General features: G+C 53.9%; 4 protein-coding genes across 8 annotated transcripts in view; 2 read left to right on the forward strand and 2 right to left on the reverse strand.

Annotated features, from left to right (window-relative positions):
• Nucleotides 1-10: 10 nt before the first annotated feature.
• Nucleotides 11-9,507, forward strand: SMARCD2 (SWI/SNF related, matrix associated, actin dependent regulator of chromatin, subfamily d, member 2). The gene is made up of 13 exons (XM_040244994.1): nucleotides 11-505; nucleotides 4,812-4,996; nucleotides 5,189-5,231; nucleotides 5,389-5,511; nucleotides 6,245-6,400; nucleotides 6,804-6,899; nucleotides 7,037-7,138; nucleotides 7,287-7,448; nucleotides 7,579-7,676; nucleotides 7,839-7,974; nucleotides 8,134-8,256; nucleotides 8,372-8,473; nucleotides 8,565-9,507. The coding sequence occupies exons 1-13, from the start codon at nucleotides 290-292 to the stop codon at nucleotides 8,616-8,618; spliced, it is 1,596 nt and encodes a 531-aa protein (XP_040100928.1). The 5' UTR covers nucleotides 11-289; the 3' UTR covers nucleotides 8,619-9,507.
• A 45-nt stretch (nucleotides 9,508-9,552) lies between these two features.
• PSMC5 (proteasome 26S subunit, ATPase 5) lies at nucleotides 9,553-14,123 on the reverse strand. Of its 3 annotated transcripts, XM_040244997.1 has the most exons (12): nucleotides 14,013-14,122; nucleotides 13,394-13,465; nucleotides 11,864-11,933; nucleotides 11,551-11,648; nucleotides 11,330-11,386; nucleotides 11,021-11,251; nucleotides 10,609-10,735; nucleotides 10,331-10,521; nucleotides 10,129-10,227; nucleotides 9,938-10,048; nucleotides 9,762-9,848; nucleotides 9,553-9,662 (listed from the first exon to the last, which is right to left on the reverse strand). In XM_040244997.1, exons 1-12 carry the CDS (start codon nucleotides 14,034-14,036, stop codon nucleotides 9,609-9,611), a joined length of 1,221 nt encoding a protein of 406 aa, XP_040100931.1. In that variant the 5' UTR covers nucleotides 14,037-14,122; the 3' UTR covers nucleotides 9,553-9,608. The 3 variants fall into 3 exon arrangements, with proteins under 3 accessions (XP_040100931.1, XP_040100930.1, XP_040100929.1); XM_040244996.1 differs by having other exon boundaries at nucleotides 9,762-10,048; nucleotides 14,013-14,123; XM_040244995.1 differs by having other exon boundaries at nucleotides 10,331-10,735; nucleotides 14,013-14,123.
• A 46-nt stretch (nucleotides 14,124-14,169) lies between these two features.
• Nucleotides 14,170-22,152, forward strand: FTSJ3 (FtsJ RNA 2'-O-methyltransferase 3). Of its 2 annotated transcripts, none has more exons than XM_040244992.1 (20): nucleotides 14,170-14,676; nucleotides 14,853-14,958; nucleotides 15,879-15,925; nucleotides 16,049-16,128; nucleotides 16,556-16,655; nucleotides 16,748-16,942; nucleotides 17,023-17,138; nucleotides 17,257-17,361; nucleotides 17,444-17,544; nucleotides 17,757-17,837; nucleotides 17,929-18,078; nucleotides 18,203-18,338; nucleotides 19,478-19,659; nucleotides 19,786-19,903; nucleotides 19,988-20,253; nucleotides 20,492-20,580; nucleotides 20,668-20,767; nucleotides 20,860-21,043; nucleotides 21,128-21,222; nucleotides 21,305-22,152. In XM_040244992.1, exons 1-20 carry the CDS (start codon nucleotides 14,610-14,612, stop codon nucleotides 21,495-21,497), a joined length of 2,511 nt encoding a protein of 836 aa, XP_040100926.1. In that variant the 5' UTR covers nucleotides 14,170-14,609; the 3' UTR covers nucleotides 21,498-22,152. The 2 variants fall into 2 exon arrangements, with proteins under 2 accessions (XP_040100926.1, XP_040100927.1); XM_040244993.1 differs by having other exon boundaries at nucleotides 19,988-20,248; nucleotides 20,490-20,580.
• Nucleotides 22,015-27,079, reverse strand: part of DDX42 (DEAD-box helicase 42) — a 33,814-nt gene continuing 28,749 nt past the window's right edge. Inside the window, exons 14-17 of one of the 2 annotated variants that reach the window (XM_040244991.1) lie at nucleotides 26,458-26,684; nucleotides 25,166-25,276; nucleotides 23,963-24,064; nucleotides 22,015-23,555 (exon numbers count right to left, since the gene is read on the reverse strand). In XM_040244991.1, coding sequence (XP_040100925.1) covers nucleotides 22,824-23,555; nucleotides 23,963-24,064; nucleotides 25,166-25,276; nucleotides 26,458-26,684 — 1,172 coding nt within the window. In that variant the 3' untranslated portion in view covers nucleotides 22,015-22,823. The remainder of the gene's footprint in view (nucleotides 23,556-23,962; nucleotides 24,065-25,165; nucleotides 25,277-26,457; nucleotides 26,685-27,079) is intronic. The other variant, XM_040244989.1, reaches the window with a different exon arrangement.

Consider the following 27,079-nt stretch of genomic DNA (forward strand, 5'->3'; position numbering starts at 1 on the left):
CTGGGTAACTGGAAGCTCGCGGCCAAACCTCCGGAGGCCCGGGGAGGCAGCGGGCCCGTAGCAGATCCCGGATCCGGAATTTTCCGGGCAGGACTGGAATCAAGATCGGCCCTGCCCCAAAGTGGGTTTCTGAAGAACTCGCGAACTTGGATTAGGAAAGCCCGGAATCCGGATCAACAAACCCCAGAACCCGGAATTTAGATCGGAAAGTCCCGGAGCACGGAGTGCGGAGCGAACTCAGCGCGGAGCCCGGAGTCCGGACCGAGACACCGCCGGACGGGACGGAGCGATGTCGGGCCGTGGCGCGGGCGGGTTCCCGCTGCCCCCGTTGAGCCCTGGCGGCGGCGCGGTTGCTGCGGCCCTGGGAGCGCCGCCTCCGCCAGCGGGACCCGGCATGCTGCCCGGACCGGCGCTTAGGGGGCCCGGGCCGGCTGGAGGCGTGGGGGGCCCCGGGGCCGCTGCCTTCCGTCCCATGGGCCCCGCGGGCCCGGCGGCGCAGTACCAGGTGAGGAGGGCGGATGGGCGGGCGGCGCCTCGAGCACTCCTGGGGCTGGGGGCCTCTAGTGAGGGCCCTGGGGCAGCCTCCTGAATAGGGGGCACAGAGGCTCTGCATGCGGATTTCACGGGGCACGGTGGGGGGCAAGGGCAGGGACCCTCGGGCTCGGCCAGGTGGTGGTGGAGGATTTGAGGGAGAAGGTAAGAGCGACTCGGGTGGAGGGTTTGAAGCATTTGGGAGCGTCTGGGGGTCTTCCTTGGAACGGGGATTCTGAGTAACTGAGAGATGGAGGCGTGTAGTCGAAGCTAGTGAGTTGTGGACGGGTGGAATGAGAAATCTAGTATAGATTCTTGGGTAAAGGGTCCTGGGAAGTGATGAGAAAGTTTTGGGAAAGAGCCCTCATTGAGAAAGCAGGGTTACCCTACGTTGGTCTTGGTCATACTCCAAGTCTGCTCTGGGTTTTTTTTTCTCCCCCTAGTTGGGAACTGGCAGAGTTTTAGCGTGTCTGAGATGGCTCCCAGCTGCTAAGGAGGAGGAAGAAGGGCCTGGCTTCCCAGGGGCACAGAAGGCAGAGGATGGGGATTGCAACCCATGCAAGGGGAATCTACTCCTGGGCCAGGTCCTGGCACCTTCACACAGGGATGCCTCTGGGTTAGATCAGAGAGGGTGGTGGACAGGCCTGAGGAAGGAGGAAAGCCTAGCCCATTCTGGACAGACTTTCTGGCTTTCTGCCTGGTGTCATAGTGTCCAGGAGTTGATTAGTCTGGAGGAACAGAGAGGCACCACTGAGTACTTCTGGTCTGGGGCTGGAGGAGCCTGCAGAGAGTTGCTTCAAAGGGTTCTGTCTGACCCCTTCTGGGTCTGGCTTTGCAGAGGACTTCTCGGGTTGCAGCTTCAAAGGCCATGGAGAAACTGTGGGGTCAGTGTGTGAGGAACTCAGCCTGACACTGGGGGTGGGGCTTACCAGTCCCCAAGTTCATTGTTTCTGGTTGCCCCAGAATGCTTGGAAATTGCCCTCATCCTTTTTCCTGCCCTCCTCTCCACTCTTAATTAGCCTTTAGGTTCTAAACAACGACATATCCCAATCTGTGTGCCCCAGCACTTGACACGGACGTCTTGCTAATCTCTCAGGGCAGCTGGGAGATTCTCATGTCTCCTCTCCCTCTTGCCCCCAGGTAAAGGTCCCCTAAGTGGTTCCTCATAGAGTAGGAGCCCTGGGTCCCCACTTTGTGAAGAGATGCTTCACTGGGATGGTGATTTTTCCTTCTTGCTCCTCATGTTCCCTCTTCTCTCTGAACCAAGGGTCTGGCTATTGACAGAGACAGACCTGGTCCCCAAGACTCCAGCTGGGATTCTTCTTTCCCATCTTGCTCTCACTCCAGGGGATTCATGGGCCCCGGGTGTCACTGAGGGATCCCTGGGTCTGTCATCCCAGCTCTTAGGTGAGTTAGGTGAGGAGCCTTCCCCCAAGGACTAGATAGGAGCCTCTCTAATTTCCTAAGCCTGGGGAAAGCCCTGAGAGGACGGATTCCAGAGTGATTTGGAGGGAGTGGCCTTGGACCGGTGGCAAGGCTGAGCTAACTGGCTGGGTACCCCAGGCTTCCAGGAGAGGGGACCTTGAGGAAGGCACGGAGCCTCTGCCTCCCTGGGCTTCCCCTGCAGCTTCTCATGGCCTCCTCCTCCTCCAGGGAAGGGGCATGTGTGTACGTGTGGGGGGAGGGAGCCCAGTTCATGTCTGCTGACTTCAAGGAGGATCCTGTGTGGCCTCTTTCCAAGTCCAGTTATGTGACTTCTGGGAGAAGGGACTTGAGATCTGAGGAGCAGAGGGGTGTGTCTCTGCTGGGGCATGTGAGGTGAGCTGGAGGAGTGAGGCTCTCAAGCCCATGGTGGGCAAAATAGGGGAGCTTACTGGTGGAAGGGAAGTGATGACCCCCAGCTCCTTACAGAGTGTTTTAAGCTGTGGGTCACGGTCTACTAGGGAGCTTAAAGAAAACATAATATTAAAAAAAAAAAAAAGACCACTAAGCCCCACCCCCCACCCCCCCACCCCCACCCCGCCGCAAAGAACACAGATTTCTGGGTTCACGCCAAAGAGTTGAAAATATTTTGTATGTCTGCAGAGGTAGGTTCTCTTCTTCTTGGTCCTTAGGCCCAGCCTTCAGAGGCACCAGGGGCCAGACTGGAGGCGGCAGCATCAGCCTGGCCTCCCACCCCTGCTGTCCTGGGCGGTGGATCCAGAGTCCGGTTGAGGACATGGGCTGTGCTGGGCTGAGGGAGAGGAGGTTACTGCTCACATCTGAGGCTCAGGGCGTGGAGCCAGGCCTCCCTAGCCCTGCTGCAGGAAAGGGGTCAGGGAGCCTAAGAGATCAGGGCTCTGTTCTTTTTTTATTCTTTTTTAAGTCTTGGGTTGTTTTTTAGAAGAGGAATTACTGGTGCTTCAGAGCCCAGGTGTGGAGCTTGGCCAGGCTGAGCCGGGACTGCAGAAACTGTAAGCCGCCTTTCCAGGGGCCCCTTCCCACCTTGGGAGAAGCCTGGGGCCCTGGGCGAGCTGGGGGGCCTCGCAGGCCTCCTCCAGGCCCTGCCTGTGCCGCCTGGTTTTGAGACTTCCTGTTCCGGGAGCACCTGCCTAGGCGGGCTGCGTGGTGCTCAGGACCTCCCACTCTGCAGGTTCCCTGCCTCAGTCGTTCCACCCCCTCAGCTCAGGCGCTGGTGGGAAACACTCGAGTCTAGGGTGCGAGGGGGCCGGGCTCTCAGCTGTGGCCACCCTGAGTTTTTTTTTCTAGCATCTCTAGCTGTGTAGCTCTGGCTCATTAAGGCAGAGAAGCAGGCTGTCTTTGCCTCTCCGCAGCTCAGAGGAGCCTCCTCCTGATGAGGAGACTTGTGGCAGGACTCCAGAGGCCCCCCATCCTCCCAAACGCTTCCTTCCCACCCCCTCCTTCTCCCCTCCCCCTGTCTTTGGGTCGTGGTTCTTCTCTTTTCCTCTGTGTCTGCCTCTGGTCAAGAATCTGACCGTCCTTGGTGAGAACGTGGGATGAGTGCTGGATGAAGCGTTGGAGTAGGAATCTCATCTCTGTGATGCTGGCAGGGAAGGGGGTTGGGGGGGCGGGAGGGGGTCCTTTGATTTGGTGTGAATCCCCACCCAGCCTGGCTTGGTTGGCTGGTTGTGTTGGTTGCATAATCTGGGCCCTGGGGCCAGTCCTGTGAAGCTGCCAGGGACAGTGTGTGCGAGGCAGAGCTGCCAAACAGGCCTTGCAGGCAGGAGCAGCCACGAGGAAGGGGGTGGGGGCTCCTCCCCAGTGGGTTCCACAGTAATGTTGGGGAGCCGGACCTCAGTGGGAAATCCTTTCTGCAGGCTTTGAAAGAAGCCACCTCCTACCCAGCTTCCTCTGCTGATCCTAAGACTTTGATCCTTGCATCCCAGGCTAATCTTATCTCCATTTTCCAGCTTGGCATTGCCAAGCAGCCCCAGCCACCAGGTGGCGTGTGGACCGCAGGCAGAGGCCAAGTGCCAGCTGCTCTCCCTTCCGCAGACCACTGGGGAGCCACAGCTTCCCCTTGGAGTCTTCAGGCCTAGAGGCTGGGGGCTGGGCAGCAGAGAGGTGAGAGAAGGGTCCAGTTCTGGGTGGTGAGTAGGGGCCATATGGCGACCAGATGGCCTGTGTACTCCGCCTGAGGCCGCCCCCACCCGTCGGGACCGGCTCCAAGCCACCCTGTTGCAGCTTGCTCACCTGGGGTGCCGCTGCCAATGGGCCTGCCAGCCCGTTGGACTGCCGTTCCCTGCTCAGTCACACCACCGGGCCGGTGACTGGGGACAGGCACTGGGGCTGTGCCCCGTCAGCCTGCTCGCATCACAGCCACAGTCCGCCGCCTGGCTACGACACTGCCCCTGGCTTCTGCCTCAAGCTGGGGAAGGAGAGGATGGAGTGCTCGGTGGCACCATCCGAGAGCCTTGAGGCCGGCTAATCCAGGGAGCCGGGCAGAGTGTTGCTGGGGCCAGAAGGTGGTTGCAAGTGGCGATGGGCCTTGAAAAACTCCCCCAGGCCCTTCTCCCTGCAGGCAGGGTTCTCCTCCCACCCCTTGGGCTCTGCGGGCCTCATTCGCTGGCACGGCTGCCAGGGCGGTTGAAGGGGGCGGGGCAGGTGTGGTTTACACTTCTGCTCTCGGGCGTCTGCTCCCCTTTGTTCCTGGGCTCGTGGCCCCGTGGTGTGCTGCTCAGGACTGGACCCGGCTGAGGAGAGGGATGGAAGGAATGGGTTACGGGCCCCGTTGGGCCCCACCCCTGACCTATGCACCCCCGTTGGCTCACTTCCCCCAGCGGCCTGGCATGTCCCCAGGGAGCCGGATGCCCATGGCTGGCTTGCAGGTGGGACCCCCTGCCGGCTCCCCCTTTGGCACAGCTGCTCCACTTCGACCTGGCATGCCACCCACCATGATGGACCCATTCCGGAAACGCCTGCTTGTGCCTCAGGCCCAGCCCCCGATGCCTGCCCAGCGCCGGGGGTAAGACCTTCCTGTTTCTTCTACCCCATCTAGCGTAGCTCTGGCAGTAACGCAGTTTCCATGTGTCCTAAGGGGTGCGATGACTGAGGAAGACTCCTGCTTGTCTTGGAAAGGTCCTGGGGGCTGGAGAGGTGGGGAGGCGGGGAGGTCCTTTGGACCGTTGACCTCTTCGTTGGGTTTCTGTCCTCTTAGGTTAAAGAGGAGGAAGATGGCAGATAAAGTTCTACCTCAGCGAGTGAGTATGTTGGGAGAGGACCTAAGAGGCCCACTCAAGGGCTGGTTGGCTGAGGGTTTCAGTCTCCCCTTACCTTGGGGCGAGGGAGGAAGTGAGGAAGGAGCCAGAGCTGCAGCTGAAACGAGCTGATGGATCCTTGCTCCCTCCACACCTCCAGATTCGGGAGCTTGTCCCAGAGTCTCAGGCGTACATGGACCTCTTGGCTTTTGAACGGAAGCTGGACCAGACCATTGCTCGAAAGCGGATGGAGATCCAGGAGGCCATCAAGAAGCCTCTGACGGTGTGTGCAGCCCCAGCCGCTCCTGGGCCTCACCAAGCTTCTCTCCCTCTCCCTGGCCTTGTTTTCCAGGGGCCAAGTTGGCGTCTCTGCTGGGCTAGAGCAGGATATTTTACACTATAGGATACAGCCCATTTAGCATGAATTTGTTTTAATGTGGTGAGGCCAGCCTGTTTTTAATGGAACATTAGGGTTGTAGAAATGATCATTCTTCACAGTAGCAAAGGAATTATGACATTTTTGTTTCATATGTTTGCATATATGTGCAGATCCTGGATCATAATTTAAAACATTAATATTGTACATCATGGTCAGAAGTTTGAAAGGCAAAGCTGGAGGGTAGATAAGGATAGTTCCTGTCTTCTTCCCCGTCCCTAGAGAAATTTTATCTAGAGAACAGTTCCTTGAATGGTGGAGGCTTTCCAGGAGACGACGTTCTGTAGCCACGATGAGTGTTTGAGTTTCACTTAAACTATGAGCCAGCGACTTCTGGTAGCACCCTCTGTGTATCTGTCACACCACCGATGCCCCTGTACTGGACTTTTTGGTACTGCATCTGTTTCCCCATAAAGTTGTGAGTCCCTTGAAGGTGAGGGGTGAGATTTCCTCGCCCAATTCCCAGGGCCTCACTAGGGGCCTGACCCATAGCACTCTCTGTATGGGTGTGAAATGAGTTCAGACGGGAGGATTGGGTAGCAGCTGGTCCCTGTCTAGTTAACCTGTTGTTTTTCTTTAGCAAAAACGAAAGCTGCGGATCTATATTTCCAATACATTCAGTCCCAGCAAGGCAGAGGGTGACAGTGCAGGAACCACAGGGACCCCTGGAGGAACCCCCGCAGGGGACAAGGTGGCTTCCTGGGAACTCCGAGTAGAGGGAAAACTGCTGGACGATGTGAGTTGGGAGTGACTGGAGGGGCAGTGGTCTGTGTGGGTTTCAGACTTGGGCCAGACACTTGGGCACTTCCGGGGTCATCCTGCTGGAGGGAGAGGGCACAGCACCCAGTCCAGAGGTGGGAGGTTTGTGTGGTTATTACAGCGCTTTTCCTGCAGATGGCAATAGAGTGTCCTGAGGAAGGAGCGCCCTTGCTAATTCCGGTCCTTTACTGGCTGACAGCGGGGCTGCCTAGGACCCCTTTCCGTGCCTCAGGTCTCACTTTTCCCGCTTCTTTCAGGGCCTGAGACTCCTCAGTACCCTGAGCTTTAGGACTGAAACAATATTCCTCTGTCCGGGGCTTCGTATGTGGCTCAGGCTTGAGCCTTCAGCGGCCCCCCTCTCACCCCCTTTACATCCCCAGCCTAGCAAACAGAAGCGGAAGTTCTCTTCCTTCTTTAAGAGCCTCGTCATCGAGCTGGACAAGGAGCTGTACGGGCCTGACAACCACCTGGTAGAGGTGCGAGCGGGCCTGGGGCTTGGAGCACAGGGGGCCGCGCCAGGCGGGCGAGAAATGGCCTCAGTCCCCTTGCAGGGCCGGGTGCGTATGTTGCCCGCCCCTTTGGTGATGAGCTTGACTCCCCTTCCTCCTGCCAGTGGCACCGGATGCCCACCACCCAGGAGACAGACGGCTTCCAGGTGAAACGGCCCGGAGACCTGAACGTCAAGTGTACCCTCCTGCTCATGCTGGATCATCAGGTGACAAGCGCCCTGAGGCCATGTCTGGGCTCACGGGGACTCTCATCTGGGGCTGGGGGCAGGTGCCTATTGTAAACCCTTCCTGTCCCTGCCCTAGCCTGCTTTGGTTTTTTTTTTCCCTCCTCTGACTCCTGTCTGTCCATGCCAGCCCCCGCAGTACAAGCTGGACCCCCGCCTGGCGAGGCTGCTGGGGGTGCACACGCAGACAAGGGCTGCCATCATGCAGGCCCTGTGGCTTTACATCAAACACAACCAGCTGCAGGACGGCCACGAGCGCGAGTACATCAACTGCAACCGCTACTTCCGCCAGGTGAGCAGGGACACCGCCCCCTCCCCTGCCGGGCCCGCCCTGCCTGCGGCGCCACACCACCCCGGGACGGGGAGGGCCACTTCCCCGTGTGCCCACCAGGGCGTCACCGACCCTCTGGCGCCCTCCCCAGATCTTCAGCTGCGGCAGACTACGTTTCTCTGAGATTCCCATGAAGCTGGCGGGGTTGTTGCAGCATCCAGACCCCATTGTCATCAACCACGTCATCAGGTAAACGGGAAGGGGGAGGAACCCCTGCTCTCAGGGGTTTACCTTTGATTTGAGTTAAAGCCAAAGCAAAGCAGCACGTTTGGTTTCTTGCTCCCTGGGTATGTGTGGTTTGGCCCCAGGTGGGTGGGCGGGAAGTAGCTCCCTCTCCCGTGTGCCGTGTAGCGTGGACCCTAACGACCAGAAGAAGACAGCCTGTTACGACATTGACGTGGAGGTGGATGACCCGCTCAAGGCCCAGATGAGCAATTTTCTGGCCTCTACCACCAATCAGCAGGAGATCGCCTCTCTTGATGTCAAGGTGGGCCCCAACCTCCTCTGGGCCCCCAGTGAGCGTGGGCAAGTGTCGGGCATTTCCATTTATATAGCACCTTGGGATGGGACCTGAGTCCTTTGGGGTTGGGGCTGGAAGCAGACCTTGTCGGGGTGGGAGCCAGTCTGACACGTACCCTTTGCCCAGATCCACGAGACTATTGAGTCCATCAACCAGCTGAAGACCCAGAGGGATTTCATGCTCAGTTTTAGCACTGACCCCCAGGACTTCATCCAGGAGTGGCTCCGTTCCCAGCGCCGGGACCTCAAGGTGTGCCCCTTTTTCCTGAGGGTGATCCCACGTTAAGCTCTGGGGGTTCTGTCCCTAGCACCGTTCTGGCTCAGGGGTGGGAATCGCGTTCAGCTCTGCCCCTGGCGCTCTACAGATCATCACTGATGTGACTGGGAACCCGGAGGAGGAGAGACGAGCAGCTTTCTACCACCAGCCCTGGGCCCAGGAAGCAGTAGGGAGGCACATCTTTGCCAAGGTGAGGTGGCTCTGCCCTGGCTGGCCTGGAGGGCACCCCAGAGGGCAGGGTGGGCAGCCGGGCCTGAGCTGCTGCTCTGTCCCTGCTCCAGGTGCAGCAGCGAAGGCAGGAACTGGAGCAGGTGCTGGGAATCCGCCTGACCTAACTGCTCAGGGACCCCTTCCTTTCTTCCCAGCCTGGAGCCATGCCCTCAGCCTGGAAGGGCACCACCCTCTGGGGTGCAGACACGTAGGATAACGAGGGGGTGAGGGGCATCTCCAGTCACCCTCGGCTCCCCGGCTTTAGTTTCTTAAGTGTAGTGATAGGATTCCTTGTTGCTTGGTCCTCCAAAGCCTTCTTACTTACACATTGGCTTTACCTGGGTTCACGAGAGGCCTCCTATGCCCCCTGCAGGCAGGCCTGAGAAGGACCTGGAGGCTCTGCTTTGACATTGTAACCGAGACCTTTTGGAACCAAAGGCCCCTGGCTTTGCTTGTTTACAGACCCCCTTGGGGCAAGTGTCCACGCTGGCTCCAGGGAGCAGACTGAGGAAGAGGAGCATGGCTCCCTTTCTTCCCAGCCTTTCCAAACCAAAGTTCTTTGCCATTCCTACCAGCCCAGCCTTGCTGCTGGTAATTTCCTTTCCTTCGGGTTATTTGCACTATTTGTGGAGCAGGATTTTCTATGCGGGAGCCACTTTTTTTATGGGGGCGTGTTGGGGGTTTTCAGGGAGCCCTACTTGGGGTTCCCTCCTTATTTTCTTTTCTCAATCTATGCAAGCGGCTCTGGCCGCCATCATCTCCTGCAATGCCAGAGGGCTGTCACCCCAGTTCTTGGGCCCAGGGTAACGCCTCCTAGGGAGAGGGCACCCTAATTCTCTGGCGTGGCCTGAGGCGTGGGTGTGTGTGTGCTTGGTGGAGGGCAGTGGGAGATGGGGAGGACTGTTGTTGCTCTTTGGAGCCTGTTAAGGAGGGTGGGCCGAGGGCTTGGCAAACGCCACTTCTGGCAGGTTTGGAAATTTCCAAATAAATCTTTGTTTATTGGTGGTACCCAGACCTGGTGATTGAACAGTGCAGCTGCTGAATAACAGACTCAAGTCCTCAAGGTCCTGACCGGCAGAGGTTTATTTGAGGGACCCACACAAAGGACGTCTGCCTCACTTCCATAGTTTCTTGATGGACATGTTTTTCTCACTGTCCTTTTGCATGACCTGGAAGAGAACATTTGAGTCAGAGACCCAGTGAACATGTGCCCGACCCCACTGCTCCAGAGTCACCACCAGCAAAGGCAGAAAGGTGTGGCCCTATACCTTAGCTACTGCCATCTCGAAGTCCTCCTGCGTGACGTGGACTCGGCGCTCCCGCAGCGCATACATGCCAGCCTCGGTGCACACGCCCTGAACAGGGAAAGGAGGCGGAGATGCCGCTGTGCCCTGAACCCAGTGCTTCCTGCCTCTGCCCCCTTTCCCTTGGGCACTCCTGTTACCTTCACTTCAGCCCCTGACGCTCCTGGCATGAGCTCAGCAATTTTTCTCAGGTTGATCCCCCGGGTCAGGTTCATTTTCCGAGAATGGATCTTCAAAATGTCCAGCCGGGCCTAGCGATGGGAGGGGAAAAGCCTGAGCCCAGGGCCTACCGCCACAGCTGGGGCTGCTGCCAATGCTGCTTATTACAAACCTCCTCGTTGGGGGGTGGGAATTCAATTTTTCTGTCTATGCGCCCTGGGCGGAGCAGCGCTGAGTCTAGGATATCAATCCTATTGGTTGCCATGATAACCTGAGTGGACAAAGCAGGTGGCGTCAGCTAAGCCCTTCCTAAGGCAGGCTGCACCTCACCCAGGGCCTTCCCTTGGTCCTTCCCCAAGCCGACCCCACCGTACCTTGATATTCTTGGTGGCCTCAAAGCCATCCAACTGGTTGAGCAGCTCCAGCATAGTGCGCTGGACTTCACTGTCCCCTCCAGAGCCCCCCTCCAGCCTCGAGGAGCCAATGGAGTCAATTTCATCCATGAAGATGATAGATGGAGCGTGTTCTCGGGCCATGACAAACAGCTCCCTCACCATCCGCGCCCCTGTGTGGAGACCAAGCGGGGTGTCAATAAGCCAACGAGTTCCGCCCCCTCCCCCCCGCTTAGTTTCATGTTTCTGACCACAGTTACCTTCGCCGATGAATTTCTGTACCAATTCAGAGCCAGAGACACGAATGAAGGTGCAGTCTGTATGATGCGCCACAGCCCGGGCGAGCAGCGTCTTCCCCGTGCCTGGAGGTCCGTACAGCAGTACCCCCTAGAGAGCAAGGGTGGGGCTCAGGGAAGGAAGCTGGCCCCCATGTTTCATTCAAGGAACATTTACTGAGTGTTTGCACTGTGCCAGATCTCACATTAGATGCTAGAGATAAAAAAGTAAATGTCAAAGTCCTTTCTGGAGCTTATACCCAAACTATCTGATGGCCTGGTAGCGTCTCTTCCCCCAGCCCCTGGGTGAGCAGGACCAGTGGAAGCAAGCTCCAGTCTACCCGGGTCGGGCAGGTGTACAGTAGCAGCATGGCCCTGGCACAGAAGCCCTGCTCACCTTGGGCTGCGCGATGCCCAGCGCTTCAAACAGTTCAGGATGCTTCACAGGCAGCTCAATCACTTCTTTGATCTCCTTGATCTGTTTGTCCAGTCCACCAATCATCTCGTAAGTTGAGTCTGGCACCTTCTCCACCATCATCAGGGACACCAGCGGGTCCACCTTGTTAGGCAGGATCTTGTGCAGAGTGTAGCTATCATTTCTGAGGGCCACCCGGCAATTGGGTGTCACCTGGGCAAGGGACAGAGGTTCAGGAAGTGGTGTGGTGAGAACTGACCCTCCAACTCCCAACTCCTGGGCTGCACTCACATCATTGATGTCGATGTTCTTGTCCACGTCGACGACAAACTTGCCCTCCGGATGTACCTACAGAAACAAGGGCGTGTGACCGTCCCCGACAGTTACCAAATCACTAACCTCACCCAGAAGACCCATGAATCTTACACTAAGGTGAGAACAATGTCCTCATAGCGCACATCGGTACGGGAATGCAGAGGCAGGTGGCTGGTGCCAGGTCCTGCTGCCTTTACCTTGACTAGCACTTTTTTCTTATCCATGGCCCGGACTACTTCCCCCACGTAGGAGCCCTGTTCCTGCAGCAGCTGTAGCTCCTCCCGCAGCAGGCGAACTAGATGGGAAGCAAGACACCATGATCAATCAGAAGTTTTGAAGGGAAGGACTCAAAAAGAGAGTCTAGAATTCACCTGTTTAAGGAGATTACAATGAAACTCAAGAGAGAGATGAAGCAATGGGCACTTAGGTGAAGACTCGCTTCAAGGACACGGAACACTCAGACCTCACACCAGTTGCCTCCATGCAGCCCTCCCATCTTTCCCTCCTCACCTTTTGCATTAAGCTCATTCCTCTGTGCCTGTAGCCTCCGGAGATTCTGGCTCTTATCATTCACAATCAGCTATTGGAGAACAAGAAGCAAAGGGTGGAAAACAGGAGGAGGTTAAAATCTTGGCCAAGACCCTCATAGGCTGATATGAGCTGAGTGAGGAAAGCACAGGGCACCTGCCTTCCCATTCAGATTCTCCAATATGACTTTAACCTTGACCCTGTCCTCCAAGAGCGCCTCTGGAGCAAAGGACAACCACGGGGGCGGGGAGGGGGGAGCTGCTTGTCTAAAACTGGTCTAGGAATAACAAACCCTAATGGAGACAAGGTAACAGCTGATTAACATAGTTTCTCAGAGTGGGAACTTGGGTATGGAGGGAAGATTTCTGAGTCAGAATCCTAAGTTCCAGCCCCACTGCTGGCAATCATCAGCTGAGTAAAGCCAATGAAAACCATGAGAAAGGTCTAGATCTGTTACCAAACCGAAAGTGGGTATAGCACCCCTATCCTGGCTCTTTTCAGGATTACCACAAGGAGCAAATGAAAGCACATGTTGTTTAGTTGCTAACTCGTGTCTGACTCTTTGTGACCCCATGGACTGTAGCACACCAGACTTTCCTGTCCTTCACTATCTCCTGGAGTTTGCTCAAATTCATGTCTACTGAGTCAGTGATGCTATCCAACCATCTCATCCTCTGTCGCCTCCTCCTCCTCTTGCCCTCAGTCTTTCCCAACATCAGGGTCTTTTCCAATGAGTAGACTCTTCACGCTGGGTCACCAAAGTATTAGAGCTTCAGCATTAGTCCTTCCAATGAATATTCAGGGTTGATTTCCTTTAGGTTTGATCTCTGTGCAGTCCAAAGGACTCTCAAGAGTTTTCCCCAGCACCACAATTCAAAAGGATCAATTCTTCAGTGCTCAGCTTTCTTTATTGTTCAACTCTCACATCTGTACATGACTACTGGAGAAACTACAGCTTTGACTATAGGGACCTTTGTCATACAGGTAAAGCATTTCAAAAATGACAAACCAAATATGATACCCACAACTCTGCGCCTCCATCCAATTTACGTTATTTTCCTTATTTCTGTGGTCCTTGCTGCTTCTCTAGGCTAGAGCACTGGGCTGTTCAGTTTCATTTCATTCAGTCCCATGGAATCAGCATTTTCCAGACTCCTCAATTCTTTCTCCAACCCTTCTCTGATAAATGTCATTTCCTGACCCTGTGTCTTCTCTTCACAGGAAACTGTTTCATTCCGGTTTCTAAAAGGAACGGCTTTTGGCTGGGGGGTACTTTTATGTTAAAATTTGACTCTTGAAGATGTGTAAGAAACTGTGAAACTGTGAATATTAATTATCTTCAAAAAGATGGGATTTCAGGGGAACATGAAACAGTTAATTTCATATATTTTATACTATTAACTTGTTATCAATACTACTTTTTCCACTGCATCGCAGTGGAATTACATGGATTTGTAGAGATCCGCTCATCCCCCTTCTAGCTCCCTCTGGACCTCTTAAGTCCGTTCTCACCTGGAGTTCTTCAATCTTGGACAGATAATATTGGCGGAGTCCACTGCCTGCCTTCCCCTCTTCCAGCTCCATCTGAGGACACAGTGTAATTATTAACCAACAGGCTAAACATCCAAGGGATAAAGCTACTTCCACGTTGACTTCGGAGATTTAAGATTTGTGTTCTCGTCCCTCACTCCATCTCTTCACAACTATTTTCTTAAGACTAAAACACAATGAGAATGCCGCCTACCTCTTAAGACTTTCAGGAGGATCAAGAAACAGCGCACCAGGGAACGCTACACAATCCTGAGATGTTATTTGTACAGGAGCAGCCAGCAGGAAGCACGGGGCCCCCGAATCCCGCAAGAGCGGGTTCCGGCTCCCGCTGTTCTCACCGCTCCCGCTGTTCTCACCACTCCTCACTCAATCGGCTTCCACCGGGTCTTCCACTCCCGGCCCTGCCGTGACCCGCCGCGGGCGGCGCTGACACAGCAGATCCGGTCCCAGGCAGGGCCCAGTCTAGACTGGCCCACCCACCCCGGACTCCCCCGACCCGCTGGCCCCGGCCGGCTGCCCACCTCGGATCGCACCTGCTTCTCTTCCAGCCCCGGTCCCCGCCCGGCCGCCGCCGCCATACCTGCTCTGGTCCGTCAAGCGCCATCTTCCCTCTTCCGCGGAGACCGCCGGCATCAGAGCCGCTTTGGCGCGCAGGCGCAAAGCCGGCGCTTGCGGGGGCGGGGGTACCAAAGACTCGGGCAGAGAACAGTTCCGGGTCAATGGGCGGGGTGTGAGGACGGACGGTAACAAATAACAAGGGACGTGAGGGGAGGGCCGGGGGTACTCTAGGTCAGGATCTTTGGTGTAAAAGGCACAGAACTCCTAAAGTTACTCTCTAGAAATTCGGTTTTGGCGCCATTTCTCCTGGTGCCAGCTTCCAACTTATAAAACCTGGGGAAGGATTACAGAGAAAATATTTGGGGCCACGCTCTAAATGGCGGAAAACTGGGAGCCGGGACGCGAGCGACGCAAGCGGAAACGGAAGTACGTTTGCTGCCCACATGTGCCTCTCCAAGGTGCAGAAAACGGTGCTGGCTGCCCGTGAGTGGTGTCGAGTAAGACTCTGAGTGTCTCCGCGACAGCGAGTGGGAAACGGAAAGCGGAATCTAGTGCTCCGGGAAGAGACGTTCCAACTTCTGCTTTCTCTCCCGCTTGAGTGGTGCCCCCACGTTACACCATGGGCAAAAAGAGCAAAGTCGGAAAGAGCCGGAGGGACAAGTTCTATCACTTGGCGAAGGAGACCGGTGAGTCAGGGTTCGTGCTGTCAGAGCAGGCGAGCCACCGACCTCGGTCGGTTCGCCCCGCTTTCCGAATATTGAGTTTCTTTTCCGCAGAAGGGGTAGTGGGTCGGGAGGCCGCAGAAATCCCGCTGGGAAAGCGCTTCGCGGACCTTGTTACAGAATTTTGTCGCCGCCTCCAGGTTACCGGTCCCGCTCTGCTTTCAAGCTGATCCAGCTGAATCGCCGCTTTCAATTTCTGCAAAAAGCCCGAGCATTGCTGGACCTGTGCGCTGCACCGGGTGGATGGTGGGTAACACCTGGCACCTGACGCTCCTTATGGAAACTTTCTGGGTTCCAGCCTTGGATGACTGAGAATTGGCGTTGAGGGGCGGGAGGGATGCAGTAATACCAGCCTCAAATTTCTGTACTCCCCAGAACTGTAAGCTTCAGGAGGGAAGATTTAGAACGTGTACCTACGTTTGGCTGGTACTGACCAGGGTTCTTCAGTTCCATTCAGTTGCTCAGTCGTGTCCGACTCTTTTGACTTCTGCACACCTGGCCTCCCTGTCCATCACCAACTCCTGGAGCTTGCTCAGACTCATGTCCATCGAGTTGGTGATGCCATCCAACTATCTCATCTTCTGTCGTCCCCTTCTCCTGCCTTCAATCTTTCCCAGACCAGGGTTTGTTGCCTTCCTCAATCAATAGAAATTGATTAGGGGCCAGACAGGAAATTCAGGCAGAGCTTTATTGGGGCCCCTGCTGCAGCAGGAGGGCATGAAAACAAGTAACACGTTCCCTTGGTTGCTAGCTCCTGGAGGGGTGTGAGCTGATTCTTTATATGGGGTGAAGGTTGCTGTATGTCTAGGAGCCCAGCCCTAGGAGTGGCTTCGGTGGTTTGCTCACCCTGTTGGTGATGGTGAGTGTTGGGGCAAGTGCAGAACCCTGCTTTTGCTCCTAGCTCTTCATAAGTGGCAGTGGATTTGTTTGTTTTTTGGTCTTTTGTATCTTGTCCAAAATTTACCCCAGCTGGGCATGCATACAGTCATTTTTAGTCACTTGTGGTTTGTTTGTATTTTATTACTTGAGTTGTTTGTTCAACCGCAAACACTGCAGCAAAAGGTCCCAGGTCCCAGAGATTCCCAACACTAGGGGTGGGAGATCAGATTGTCAAGGGAGAGGGAGAGGTTGTCGAGGGTGTTTTAATCTTTACTTCTCTTTTACAGGCTGCAAGTAGCTGCCAAGTTTATGCCTGTATCCAGCCTTATTGTGGGTGAGTGACCGGTGGCTCTCTTAGGTGTTCCGGGGGGTGGGAGAGTGAGACACTGTGGTTCTGCATTTCCTTCCTCCCTGCTTGAGGCAGCCTTTTGGAATCCTCTGCCCTCTTTTCTTCCAGGAGTGGATCTGGTCCCAATCAAGCCTCTTCCCAATGTGGTGACCCTCCAGGAGGACATCACAACAGAACGCTGTAGGCAGGTAATAGGAACCTTCTTTTTCCCATCCTTTTTATAAGTAGACATCTGCATCCATCCCTCTTACCACCCTGAGCCCCTGAAAGCACGTTTTTCCTGTTGACCATGCCCTAAGCAGTGCCCTCACATTATCTCTGTGACAAGGCCCAAAAGACAGTGTGTCCATCCAGCCTTTGTTTATTCAGGAAAGAGGTCTTTGGAATTAGAGGAAGTGCAGAGATTTCCATGAAATCCTTTCCAGCAGGTTCTCTATAAACTAAGCTCCACGAGGACAGATAGGTTTGCTTATCGCTGTATCCCCTGTCCACGGCACAGGAATTGGCCTTTGGCAGGCACTCAACAAATGATTGGGTGGACAGATGGCTGAACCAGTGATTCAGTTCATAGCCATGTCTGTATTTCAGTTGTAGTAATCTCTTCCTTCTCTGCAGGCCCTGAGGAAGGAGCTGAAAACCTGGAAGGTTGATGTTGTGCTCAATGATGGGGCCCCCAATGTCGGGGCTAGCTGGGCCCATGATGCTTACTCACAAGGTGCCGGGGTCAGAGGACGTGGAGATACGGGTGGAGGCGGGCATGCCCTCTCAGGCTGCAGAAGTCCTCAGCTTACCATCTCTGTCCCGCAGCCCATTTGACGCTGATGGCTCTGCGTTTGGCTTGTGACTTTCTGGGCCGTGGTGGCTGCTTCATCACAAAGGTTTTCCGTTCCCGTGACTATCAGCCCTTACTGTGGATCTTCCAGCAGCTCTTCCGCCGCGTCCAGGCCACCAAGCCCCAAGCCTCTCGTCATGAATCTGCGGAGATCTTTGTAGTCTGCCAGGGTGGGTGTAACTTCATTTGTTCTCTTGATTCAGTCTCCTACCTACCAAAGCACACTTGCTCATGAATCCTATTATCTTAGGTTTCCTGGCTCCTGACAAGGTTGACAGTAAATTCTTTGACCCCAAGTTTGCCTTCAAGGAAGTTGAAGTTCAGGCCAAGACTGTTACAGAATTGGTGACTAAGAAGAAGCCAAAGGTGTGTTAAGGGAGTGGGCCCACTCTCAGGTCCTGGAACTTGGGGGAGGCTGGGCCTGGTGGGTCCTACAGACAGCCCGGAAGGGACTGACTGCTCAACCTTCGTTATTTCCCTTAAGGCTGAAGGCTACGCTGAGGGCGACCTCACTCTCTATCACCGAACCTCCGTCACTGACTTCCTCCGAGCTGCCAACCCTGTTGACTTCCTCTCCAAAGCCAGTGAAGTGAGTCCCCAGACTCAAGGGCTGTGGGGGAGACCTGGAAACAGGGCCTGAGTATCTCCCCACTCCTCTCCCCGCCAAACAGATCTCACTAGACGACGAAGAGCTGGCCCAGCATCCAGCCACCACCGAGGATATTCGGGTGTGCTGTCAGGACATCAAAGTGCTGGGGCGCAAGGAGCTCAGGTTCGTGCTGCGGGTGGGCAGAAGTTCTGGGAGCCCCGAGGGCAGCGGGGAGGCCTGGGAGGGACATGAGCTGGATCTTGGGGAACAGGATGCTGCTGTGCTGGAGGTGCGGGGTCGGGGCCTGAGTCCTTGGACTTACGAGGCTCACACGTGAGGTTTGGGGTATGGATGTAAACCAGACAGCAGGGTCAGGAATGGTATTTCTGGGGCAGGTCCCTGCTGAACTGGAGAACGAAGCTTCGGCGATACGTGGCCAAGAAGCTGAAAGAGCAAGCAAAGGCACTGGACATCAGGTGAGGAGGGAGCTAAGCCAGGGCAGGTGCTGAGTGGGTGTTGGCCGGAGGCATCTGTGGAGATAATCAGCTTCTGGGACACTTGTATCAGCCTCAGCTCCGGGGAGGAAGAGGAAGGAGAGGAGGAGGAGGAGTCTGCAGCCGGGACTGGGCCACAGCCGTCTCAGGAGGAGGAGGAGGAGGAGCAGCTGAACCGGACCCTGGCAGAGATGAAGGCCCAGGAGGTGGCAGAATTAAAGAGGTGAGGGGAGCTGGGGGATCACCACAGCGAGTCCCTTGGTGGGCAAATATGCGGGAGAGTGTGAAGGCCTGGCTAGGGAATCTCCAGAGCTGGGCAGCTGTGACTCCTCAACCCGGCCCCTCAGGAAGAAGAAGAAGCTGCTGCGCGAGCAGAGGAAGCAGCGGGAGCGCGTGGAGCTGAAGATGGATCTTCCTGGGGTTTCCATCGCGGACGAGGGAGAGACTGGCATGTTCTCCCTGCGTACCATCCGGGGTCACCAGGTGAGGCGGGGTGGGGCCCACGCAGGAGATGGGAGGACCTGTGTGGGTGTTTGGAGGTGGGGGCCTTTGGTTCGGTACGCTGAATGATCATGGCTCGTGGTTGCTGTCCTCGCCCATAAATGACTTGGTGAGGGGAGGCTGGGAAAAAACAAGAGCCTTGTATCTCAAGGGCCGGGAGGAGACGCACACCTAAAATAATGGTAGGTAAGGAAGCTTTGTGACTGTGACGCAGGTGTATCTATCCTTGCTGAACTAGAGTATCAGAACCACAAGGCTCTCGTTGCCAGATCAGGTGATAGGCGATGCAGCCAGCGTCGCTGGGTTACCAGCGCATGTGTTGGGGGGTCCACCTCAGGGAGGCGGGGCGGTGTTGTTCAGTTCACCGAGACCAAGTCAGCACCTGGCTGCACTAGGCTGTTGGAGGGTGCTTTCTGCTGAATGCTAGAGAGTCTGCTTTTCCTGGTAAAAGCAGCATCACAAATAAAATGAGCTTCTGTGGCTCTTGTGTGGAAAGGTAACAGCCGGGTCACACTGAACCGGAGCCAGAGAGCACGGTGGTCCTAGAGCGGACCACCACTTTGGCATGCTTTGCCTGTCTCCTCCTCTGTAAAAGACATTAATAGAAGCCACCCACTAGGGTGTTAGGAAGGAATAAACAAAGATGGTTAGGTGTGATTCCTGGTGTGTAACTCAGGAAATAGCTGTCTTTGCCATGAGAACAGATTTTGGAGTTGACAAGTGGTTTATAAGTGAAACAGTTCTTCCTGTTAGATGTATGTTGCTGGGCTCCTTTGTTCAACGGAAACAACAGTTGTAGATATTCTCCAGTGATAAGGTGCCTTCTGAATAATTTGAAAACCAGTGATTTCAAAACATTTTCAAGTTTGGCACCAGTTAGGCCATGGGGTGCTTTTCCATAAACCTGTTCCTTTCACTAATTGAAGAGAACGCTGAGTAACGTGGCCTAGGATGGGGTGTTTTAAACAGTTAACCCCGTCACCTCCCTGTCTATAAAAGGAGGTAATGTACTTGCCGCAGTGTTTTTCTAGCGTTGCTGAGACTAAACCAAGATGGTGAACAGGGAGGACTACAGCAGTATGCTCCTTGTCATGCCCTTGACCTCTGTCTCCGTCCCTCAGTTGTTAGAGGAGGTAACGCAGGGGGACATGAGTGCTGCAGACACATTTTTGTCTGACCTGCCAAGAGATGACATCTATATATCAGATGGTGAGGATGACGACGACGCATCTCTGGATAGTGACCTGGATCCAGAGGAGCTGGCAGGAGTCAAAGAACCTCAGAGTCTAAAGGACCAGAAGTGGTAAGGAGTGTGTGTGTGTGTGTCTGGGGAGGTGTCTGTGGGCACCCTCAGCTCAAGTCCTCAGTGGGAGTGGGGGGCAGCAAGCCCTCTAGGGCCCTGACACACCCACTTACCTTGGGGCTACAGTGTACAATTTGCTGAAGTGGAAGATGATAAAGAGGAGGAAGAAGAGAATCCACTGTTGGTACCACTGGAGGAAAAGGCAGTGCTGCAGGAAGAACAGGCCAGCCTGTGGTTCTCCAAGGTACGCAGAGGCTAGGGGCCGAGACAGACCAGGGCTGGCATTCCCCGGGAGAGAGAGGGGTGCCTGACGACTCCCCCATCGCAGGACGGCTTCAGTGGGATTGAGGACGACGCCGACGAGGCCCTGGAGATCAGTCAGGCCCAGCTGTTGTTTGAGAGCCGTCGCAAGGGGCAGCAGCCGCCACCACTGCCTTCCAATGAGGAGACTGAAAACAAGCCTCCCTTGTGCCAGGGTGAGGCCCCTAAGGGGGCGGGGGCTCCTAAGGGGTCAGAGGTCGCCCCTGGGCCTGGAGAGGAAGAGCGCGACGGCAGCTCCGACAGTGACAGCAGCAGCAGCGAGGACGAGGAGAGGTGAGTGGTGGTGGCTGACAGGAGGGCTCAAGGAGCAGCCCGTGGTTCTGGCCCATCCTCTGGGAGCTGGAGATGGAGAACTGAATACAGATGGTTCTCTTTTAAGTGATCTGCAGTACAGCCCGAGGGGCAAGGTTTCTGGAAGTTCCTCAGGCAGTTTTAACTAAGAACTAGGGTTGGGTCTGGGTGGTGTGGGTTACGGTGGGACATGGGCGCTCGTCCTTCCCCTCTTGCACAGCTGGAAACCACAGCACGGGAAGAAGCGAGGCCGTGGGCCTAAGTCAGAGGACGACGATGGGATTGAGGTGGTGCCTATCGAGGACCCAGGTGAGAGCTCTGCACTGAGTGGGAGGGAAGGCCACCGGAGATGTGGGTGTTGCGGGCTGAGCTGTGACCTTCTGCTTCCCTCCCTAGTGAAACATCGGATCCTGGACCCCGAAGGCCTTGCTCTAGGTGCAGTTATTGCTTCTTCCAAAAAAGCCAAGAGAGACCTCATAGATGACTCCTTCAGCCGGTGAGGGGCCCGGAAGTCACGAGAATTGACCTGGGTAGGGGATGGAAGGGATGGTTTCTGTGAAAGCCTGATCTGGTGTTCTCTCCACCTAGGTACACGTTCAATGAGGACGAAGGGGAGCTTCCAGACTGGTTTGTGCAGGAGGAAAAGCAGCACAGGATACGACAGTTGCCTATCGATAAGAAGGAAGTGGAATACTACCGGAAATGCTGGCGGGAAATCAATGCACGGCCCATCAAGAAAGTGGCTGAGGCCAAGGCCAGAAAGAAACGGAGGGTGAGCTTGGGGCTGCCTGAGATGCTGGGTGGGCTGGGCAGGGGTAGGAGAAGAAGTTGGCCTGACTGTGAGGTCCCCCAACAGATGCTCAAGAAGCTGGAGCAGACTAAGAAGAAGGCAGAAGCTGTGGTTAACACGGTGGACATCTCGGAACGGGAGAAAGTGGCGCAGCTTCGAAGGTGAGGGGCCGGGGGTCACCCACAAAGGTACACGGAACCAGGGAGCAGCAGGAAGCCTCTAACCTGTGTCTTCCGCTTACAGTCTCTACAAGAAAGCCGGGCTTGGAAAAGAGAAACGCCAGGTCACCTATGTTGTAGCCAAAAAAGGTGTGGGCCGCAAAGTGCGCCGGCCAGCTGGGGTCAGAGGTCACTTCAAGGTGGTGGATTCGAGGATGAAGAAGGACCAAAGAGCGCAGCAGAGGAAGGAGCAGAAGAAAAAGCACAAGCGGAAGTGAGCGGGGCCACCAGGCCTCTGAGGGACTGTGTGAGGAGCAGGGGTTCAGTGCCCCTTCTGGCCTCCTTGGCGCCAGCCCCACCCTTGCCTGCCTCAGTCTTTGAAAAGACAGGTTCCAGCTACCTGTACTCTTGTGGTCCTGTGCAGTGAGGGGGGCATCATACTGACCGACTGGAAGAAAGGGCTCCCATCCAAGCCCCACTAAAAACGCCGTCAGCGCTATCAGAGCCCACAACCCTTCTGTGAAGGATGTGGGGCACTGGGCAAGGAGTCTTACCACTTCTAAATCATAAGGGAAGTTCCACACCACAGTGGCAGTCATTGCAGCCTATACCTGGGCAAGTGGCTCTCTCAAGCTTTCCCCCATTATCATCTGAATAGAACCAGGAGGAACATACTTGTATGTTCCAACTCATGGTGAAGTAGAAATGACGAGCAATCCACAGGTCCCAGTAGTAAAACATTTACTAGAGCAAGCAGAAGGGAATGCACATCTTAAAGAAACCCTCACAAAGTCACAAAATTTGAAGTATGTATATTTCTTTTCCTTTTATAAACAAGATAGAACAAAAATCATCAAAATCATTTCAGCAAAAGATTTTTCTACCATTGTGGCAAGTTAAAAAAAATACAATGAAATAGAAGACACTTTAAAAGCTGTTGTTGGGTTTTTTTTTTTTTTTTCATTTTAAATTTAGCAACAGTTTAGGCCCAGAGCAGTCCTGTTTCCAGGATCGCCTTTACCGCTCAGCTGCAGGGCCTCTGGGTCTGGCAGGCTGCTGCTTCCTGTCTCAGGGCTGGACACTAACCTGGCTGGGAAACCTGAGCATCAACTCTCATGTAGCATCAGGCCTCTCCCCTCCCCCCACCTCCCCTGCAGAGGTTTAGAAGCGCTTCAGTGCACATCCCCAACACCTCCAAGGACTGATCTGCAGAATCAATCCAGCCTCAAATGAGGACTGCCTGGCCACAGAAAATTTTGTTGATGTTTTTAAGGTGACACTTTAGTAAAAAATATGCACTACATACAGTATAAACCTGGAGTGAGTGTTGTGCCGTGAGGCCCCTTCTCCCAAGGTATCCTCACCTGCCCCTCACGACACTCGCCCAGAGCCAAAAGAAGCTGCCGACTCTAAGACGAAAGCAGCTTCCTAAGAAAAGACCTGAAACGTTCCCTAGGTGAATGGGTCACGTCTCCAAACTCCAGCTGTCCATTAAGGGCCCAGGGTCCTTACACCTTGGGCCCCAACCCAGCCCTGAGACACCTAGTTACCAAATCTAAAAATAAAGTTAAAGACAACTGACTTCACACCTCAGCACATACCCTCTAACTGTCCCACCGACTTTTCTTGCGCTTGGGCGGCTCAGGGACAGCAAAACCATCAGGAGTCTTATCTGTCTTGCTGTCCATCTTGTCCACCTTGGGGCTGTCCACCTTGGGGTCCATCTTGCTTTCACGATTACAACTTTCCTTCCTGCTTTCACCATTCCGACCATCATTGGCACCCCGGCTCTCCCCATGTCGGCCTCCGCCCCCTCCATGCCTGTTCTCTCCATGAGGATGACCATCAGCATGACGGCGGCTGTCAGCGTGACGGCTGCTGCTTTCTGGGTAGCGGTATCCCTCTCCATGGCGACCCCCATCTCCATGGCGACCCCCATCTCCGTGCCGTGGGCTATCGCCATGCCGATTGCCACTCTCTCCATGACTGTGACGACTTCCGCCCCGGTTCTCAGTATATCGCTCTCTTTTCCCATTGCCACCCCCAGTCCCTTCTCGGCCGTTACTCCCTGCAGCTGTGTTGTTGTTGACCCCTGGAGCTCCGGCAGAAGGGTAGGTCACCGGGGCACTGCTGAGGTTCCCAGGACTGCCAAAGCCTGGGATACCCTTTGTGGCGCTGGCAATGGGGCTGTCGGGACTGCTGTGGCCCTGCTGGGCTGAATTAGTTGGAACTGAATTCAAGCTCCCTGCACTAGTCCATCCACTTGCCCCAGCCGCAGAGCTTCCAGCCTTCTGGTTGCTTAAACTGGCAGCAACAAAGTGACTCTTGTACTGTGACTAAGAGAGAGACAACAGCAGTGGGTGAGACAGTAAGTTTAAGAAATGTAATGGCCCAGCTAGCTAATTGGAGGTACAGAAGAGACAGAAAAGCAAACTTGTCTTAGCTAAAAAAACAGCAATCACTCTCAACCAGATTACAAGAGCCTTGGCACCTTGATGTTTGTTAGAGCAGGGAGGGAACACTAAACTGTTTTAGGTTGAGGGCCCTGAGCATGCCTGAAGGAGATGACACGGGTCTGTCCAGCCTCTACACCTGCAGCTCTAGGTAGGCTGCAGGTAAGCCTATATTCAGAACTGAAAATGGCGCAAGGCCCTCGGGAGATCCAGCATCTAGTCTACAAGGCCAGCTACCATCTCAGGAAGATCAGTGCCCCTCACCCCTGCCCGAGTGCTTGATCTCAAACCTGGAAAGCTGCTTTCATCGCCGTCAGCCGGTCTCCCATGGCTCCCGTGGAGGGCTTGTAGGCCTCATAATTGCTCATTACATTGTTGTTACTTCCTCGGTCCTAAAAAATAAACACAATCATGAGAAAGGAAGAGTAAGCAGGGAAGCCTACTGCCACAGAAGGGCCTCAATATGCTAGAAACTCAAGAGGGAGCTGAAATAGGTGTGGGATTTTTTTTATGCCTTTCAACCCATTAAATCTATTTCTGAGAACCAACCCTAACAATAAGAAATGAGGTCAGATTATGCCCAAAGCTGATCACCTGTTATTATTTATAGGCATAAACATTACATTTATGTAATTGTGTAAAAATTATGTTAAAGCTGAAAAGGCCACAAGGCAGCGCAGCATATACATAACTGCTCAGGCTCTACATCCAAACCCTGAAGAGTCTGAACCTCAGCTTCAATGCTTCCCAGTATAACCCTGGGTGCCTCAGTGTGTCAGCTGTATTTACTCTGAGTGACTGTGAAGCCTGAGTTAGCGTGTGTGGCTGCTTGAACTGGCCGGGCACATACTAAGCGCTCGGTATTACCACCACCACCTGCACGATGCGTGGCGGCGGCATCACTGTGACACGGGGACAGACTGCTTCACCAAGAGACCGAGCTAACTACAGTGATCCAGACACAGACTGACAGCTTGCTTCCTTGGTTTAAGAATCAAAGTGACAAAAAAGTTAAGAAAGCCAGGCAGGGGGCGCTTTTGTTACTTGGGTTGTGAGAAAAGCTAGCTCTCGTATCTGAACCAATTTCCCAGCGAGTGTAGCACTGTTTGTGCGTTTAGTTACAAGATACAGCTGAATTAGAGGAACCCTCTGGCTTGAGGCCAATGCTGGAGGGCGTGTAGAAAGACCGCTAGGCCCCACCTCCAGAGTCTGATTCACCAGGTCTAGGGTGGGCCATGAGACTGCATTTGTTGCAGGTCCAGGGACCACACTTTGAGAACCAATGCTAATCTACACTGATTTCCTGAGCACACTTAGTCAAGGACACAGTTACTTCTTTAATATAAAGTCACATTAAGAACCAGCACTGTACTGACTCAAGTCAGCAGATGACAGCGTTTTGAACTCACTGAGACTCAGGTAAATAAGAATAGTCCTAACGTCATGAAAGATGCAGGACCAGCCTGAAGGACATTGCTCTAGTCTCCACTCACCGAGTTCTCAGAGCCAAGGCCAGGCCGCTCCCGGTAGCCCAGGCCTCCTCCACCAATGTTCAGCTTTTTCCCCTTCCCTCCTTTGAAGCGGGATTTCCGAAACCAGGCATTCTGCAGCAAACACAATTCAAGGTTAAGTCACGGGAGGAAGAGGCACCCAGAGAAAGAGAACAAAGTCAAAGAGGAAACTAAATGGGAGGGAGAATCTTTAGCCAATGTATCTACAGCAAAGGAGGAACTGTTCACAGGAACCACAGATTAGCTTCTTTTTGGTAGCTTAATCCATCAGATTTGTCAGGAGCCTTTAGCTAAGGCTTCCTTTCACTGCTCCTTTTTTCCTTCAGAGCTTCCAGGAAGGGAAATGATTACAATACACTTCAAATGTAGAGCAGTTCCTCTGGCTATTTCTAACTTCCTCATGGAAAATGAATTTATTTTCTGTTTCTCAGACAATCTATACATAAAATCTCTAGGGGAGCTTAGAGCTTTATCTGACTATCACAAGTTACAGTCAAAAGTACTTGAAAGGTGGCAAGGTGCTGATCAGAGAAGCTGATCAATCTGAGAGCACAGGAAGCCTGAAACACAATGAGATCTAGGAAAAGGCCAAAGACAAAATAGGTCTGGTTCAAAACCTTAGTTCAGGACTGGCTCTCCAGGAGAGGGAAGGAAACACCACTCTTCCCTCCCCTGAAATGCCGGTCCCTTACTCCCAGGGCGGGAAGCATGGGCAGTAGGACCACAGTTCAGCTGCATTACGGGTGAACAGCTCTGTAGGCTGACCTATGAATCTGAAAAACACAGAAGTCTCTACTATCAGAACATGTATCCCAAATACACTGGAATTTGGGAACTGTGTGTATCAAGATGACTCAAGATTTAATGCAGCAGAATGCCTCACTCAGTTTTGGATCAACAACCAGTATAGTCAAAGGTCTGAGAAGTAGTGAAATGCTTTTTTAAAAAAGACATCATACATTTTTAGCCCCCAACAGAAAAAACTGGGGTAAAGGGCAGTGAGGGGAATAGTAACTTTGACAGTAAAATTGCTCACAAGTGTGATATGCAGCAAGGAGGAAGAAATCCAAGGGACAGATTTTAGCACAAGAAAGGAATAGCTTTTCAACATGTATGCTGCTGAGAGAATGAGAAGGCAAATGAGATGAGCTTTAATGCCCCACAGTACCAATCTGTACCTTGTAAGTGCTGCCTGCCCAACGCTATTGTCATGTTTCTGTTCCCTGCCTCTGGCATAGTGAAGGTTTATCACTGAAGTGTGTCCAGTCACTCACCTGCATGGCCAGATCTAGGAGCTCCTTGGAAACATGCTGATTGGCTCCTTCCAAGTTCCGAACAAGGTCACCAGCAAAATTGCTGTCCTTGGGTGTCAGCAAGGTATAGGCCACGCCCTTCTCACCCGCTCGTCCTGTGCGGCCAATCCTATGAGTATGGGTGTCAATATCTCGTGCCACATCATAGTTAATGACAGTCTTAATTGAAGGGATGTCCAGACCACGGGCTGAAATAAAAATTCTTTTATTCTTTATCAGAAGTCGAAACACCAAAGTCACCCAAAATGCTTACCTAAGAAGCCACGTTCCTCTTATCTAAGCAAAGCACATGGTTTGATGTGCTGAGACAGAGGTATGAGAGCCACCCTTCTAAAAGGAATGCTACTATTATAGATTCTACAACGCTAGGTAAACTTACTGTGGAGGGACATCTATCTTCTACTACCAGTAACCTGCTGTGGCCTCTCTCTTGACCAGAAATAAGTTTACAACCAACATCAAATGTGTCTTGAGGCTGAGAAGTGATCACCCTTCTGGGAGAAAATACCAAGTGTTTAAGTGTAGCTATTAAAACTCACCAGAACAAACTCAAAAATCACATTTCAAAATTTTTTTCTGATCT

This window comes from Oryx dammah, unplaced genomic scaffold (genome assembly GCF_014754425.2).
Source record: "Oryx dammah isolate SB20612 unplaced genomic scaffold, SCBI_Odam_1.1 HiC_scaffold_8, whole genome shotgun sequence".
Taxonomy (NCBI): Eukaryota; Metazoa; Chordata; class Mammalia; order Artiodactyla; family Bovidae; genus Oryx; species Oryx dammah.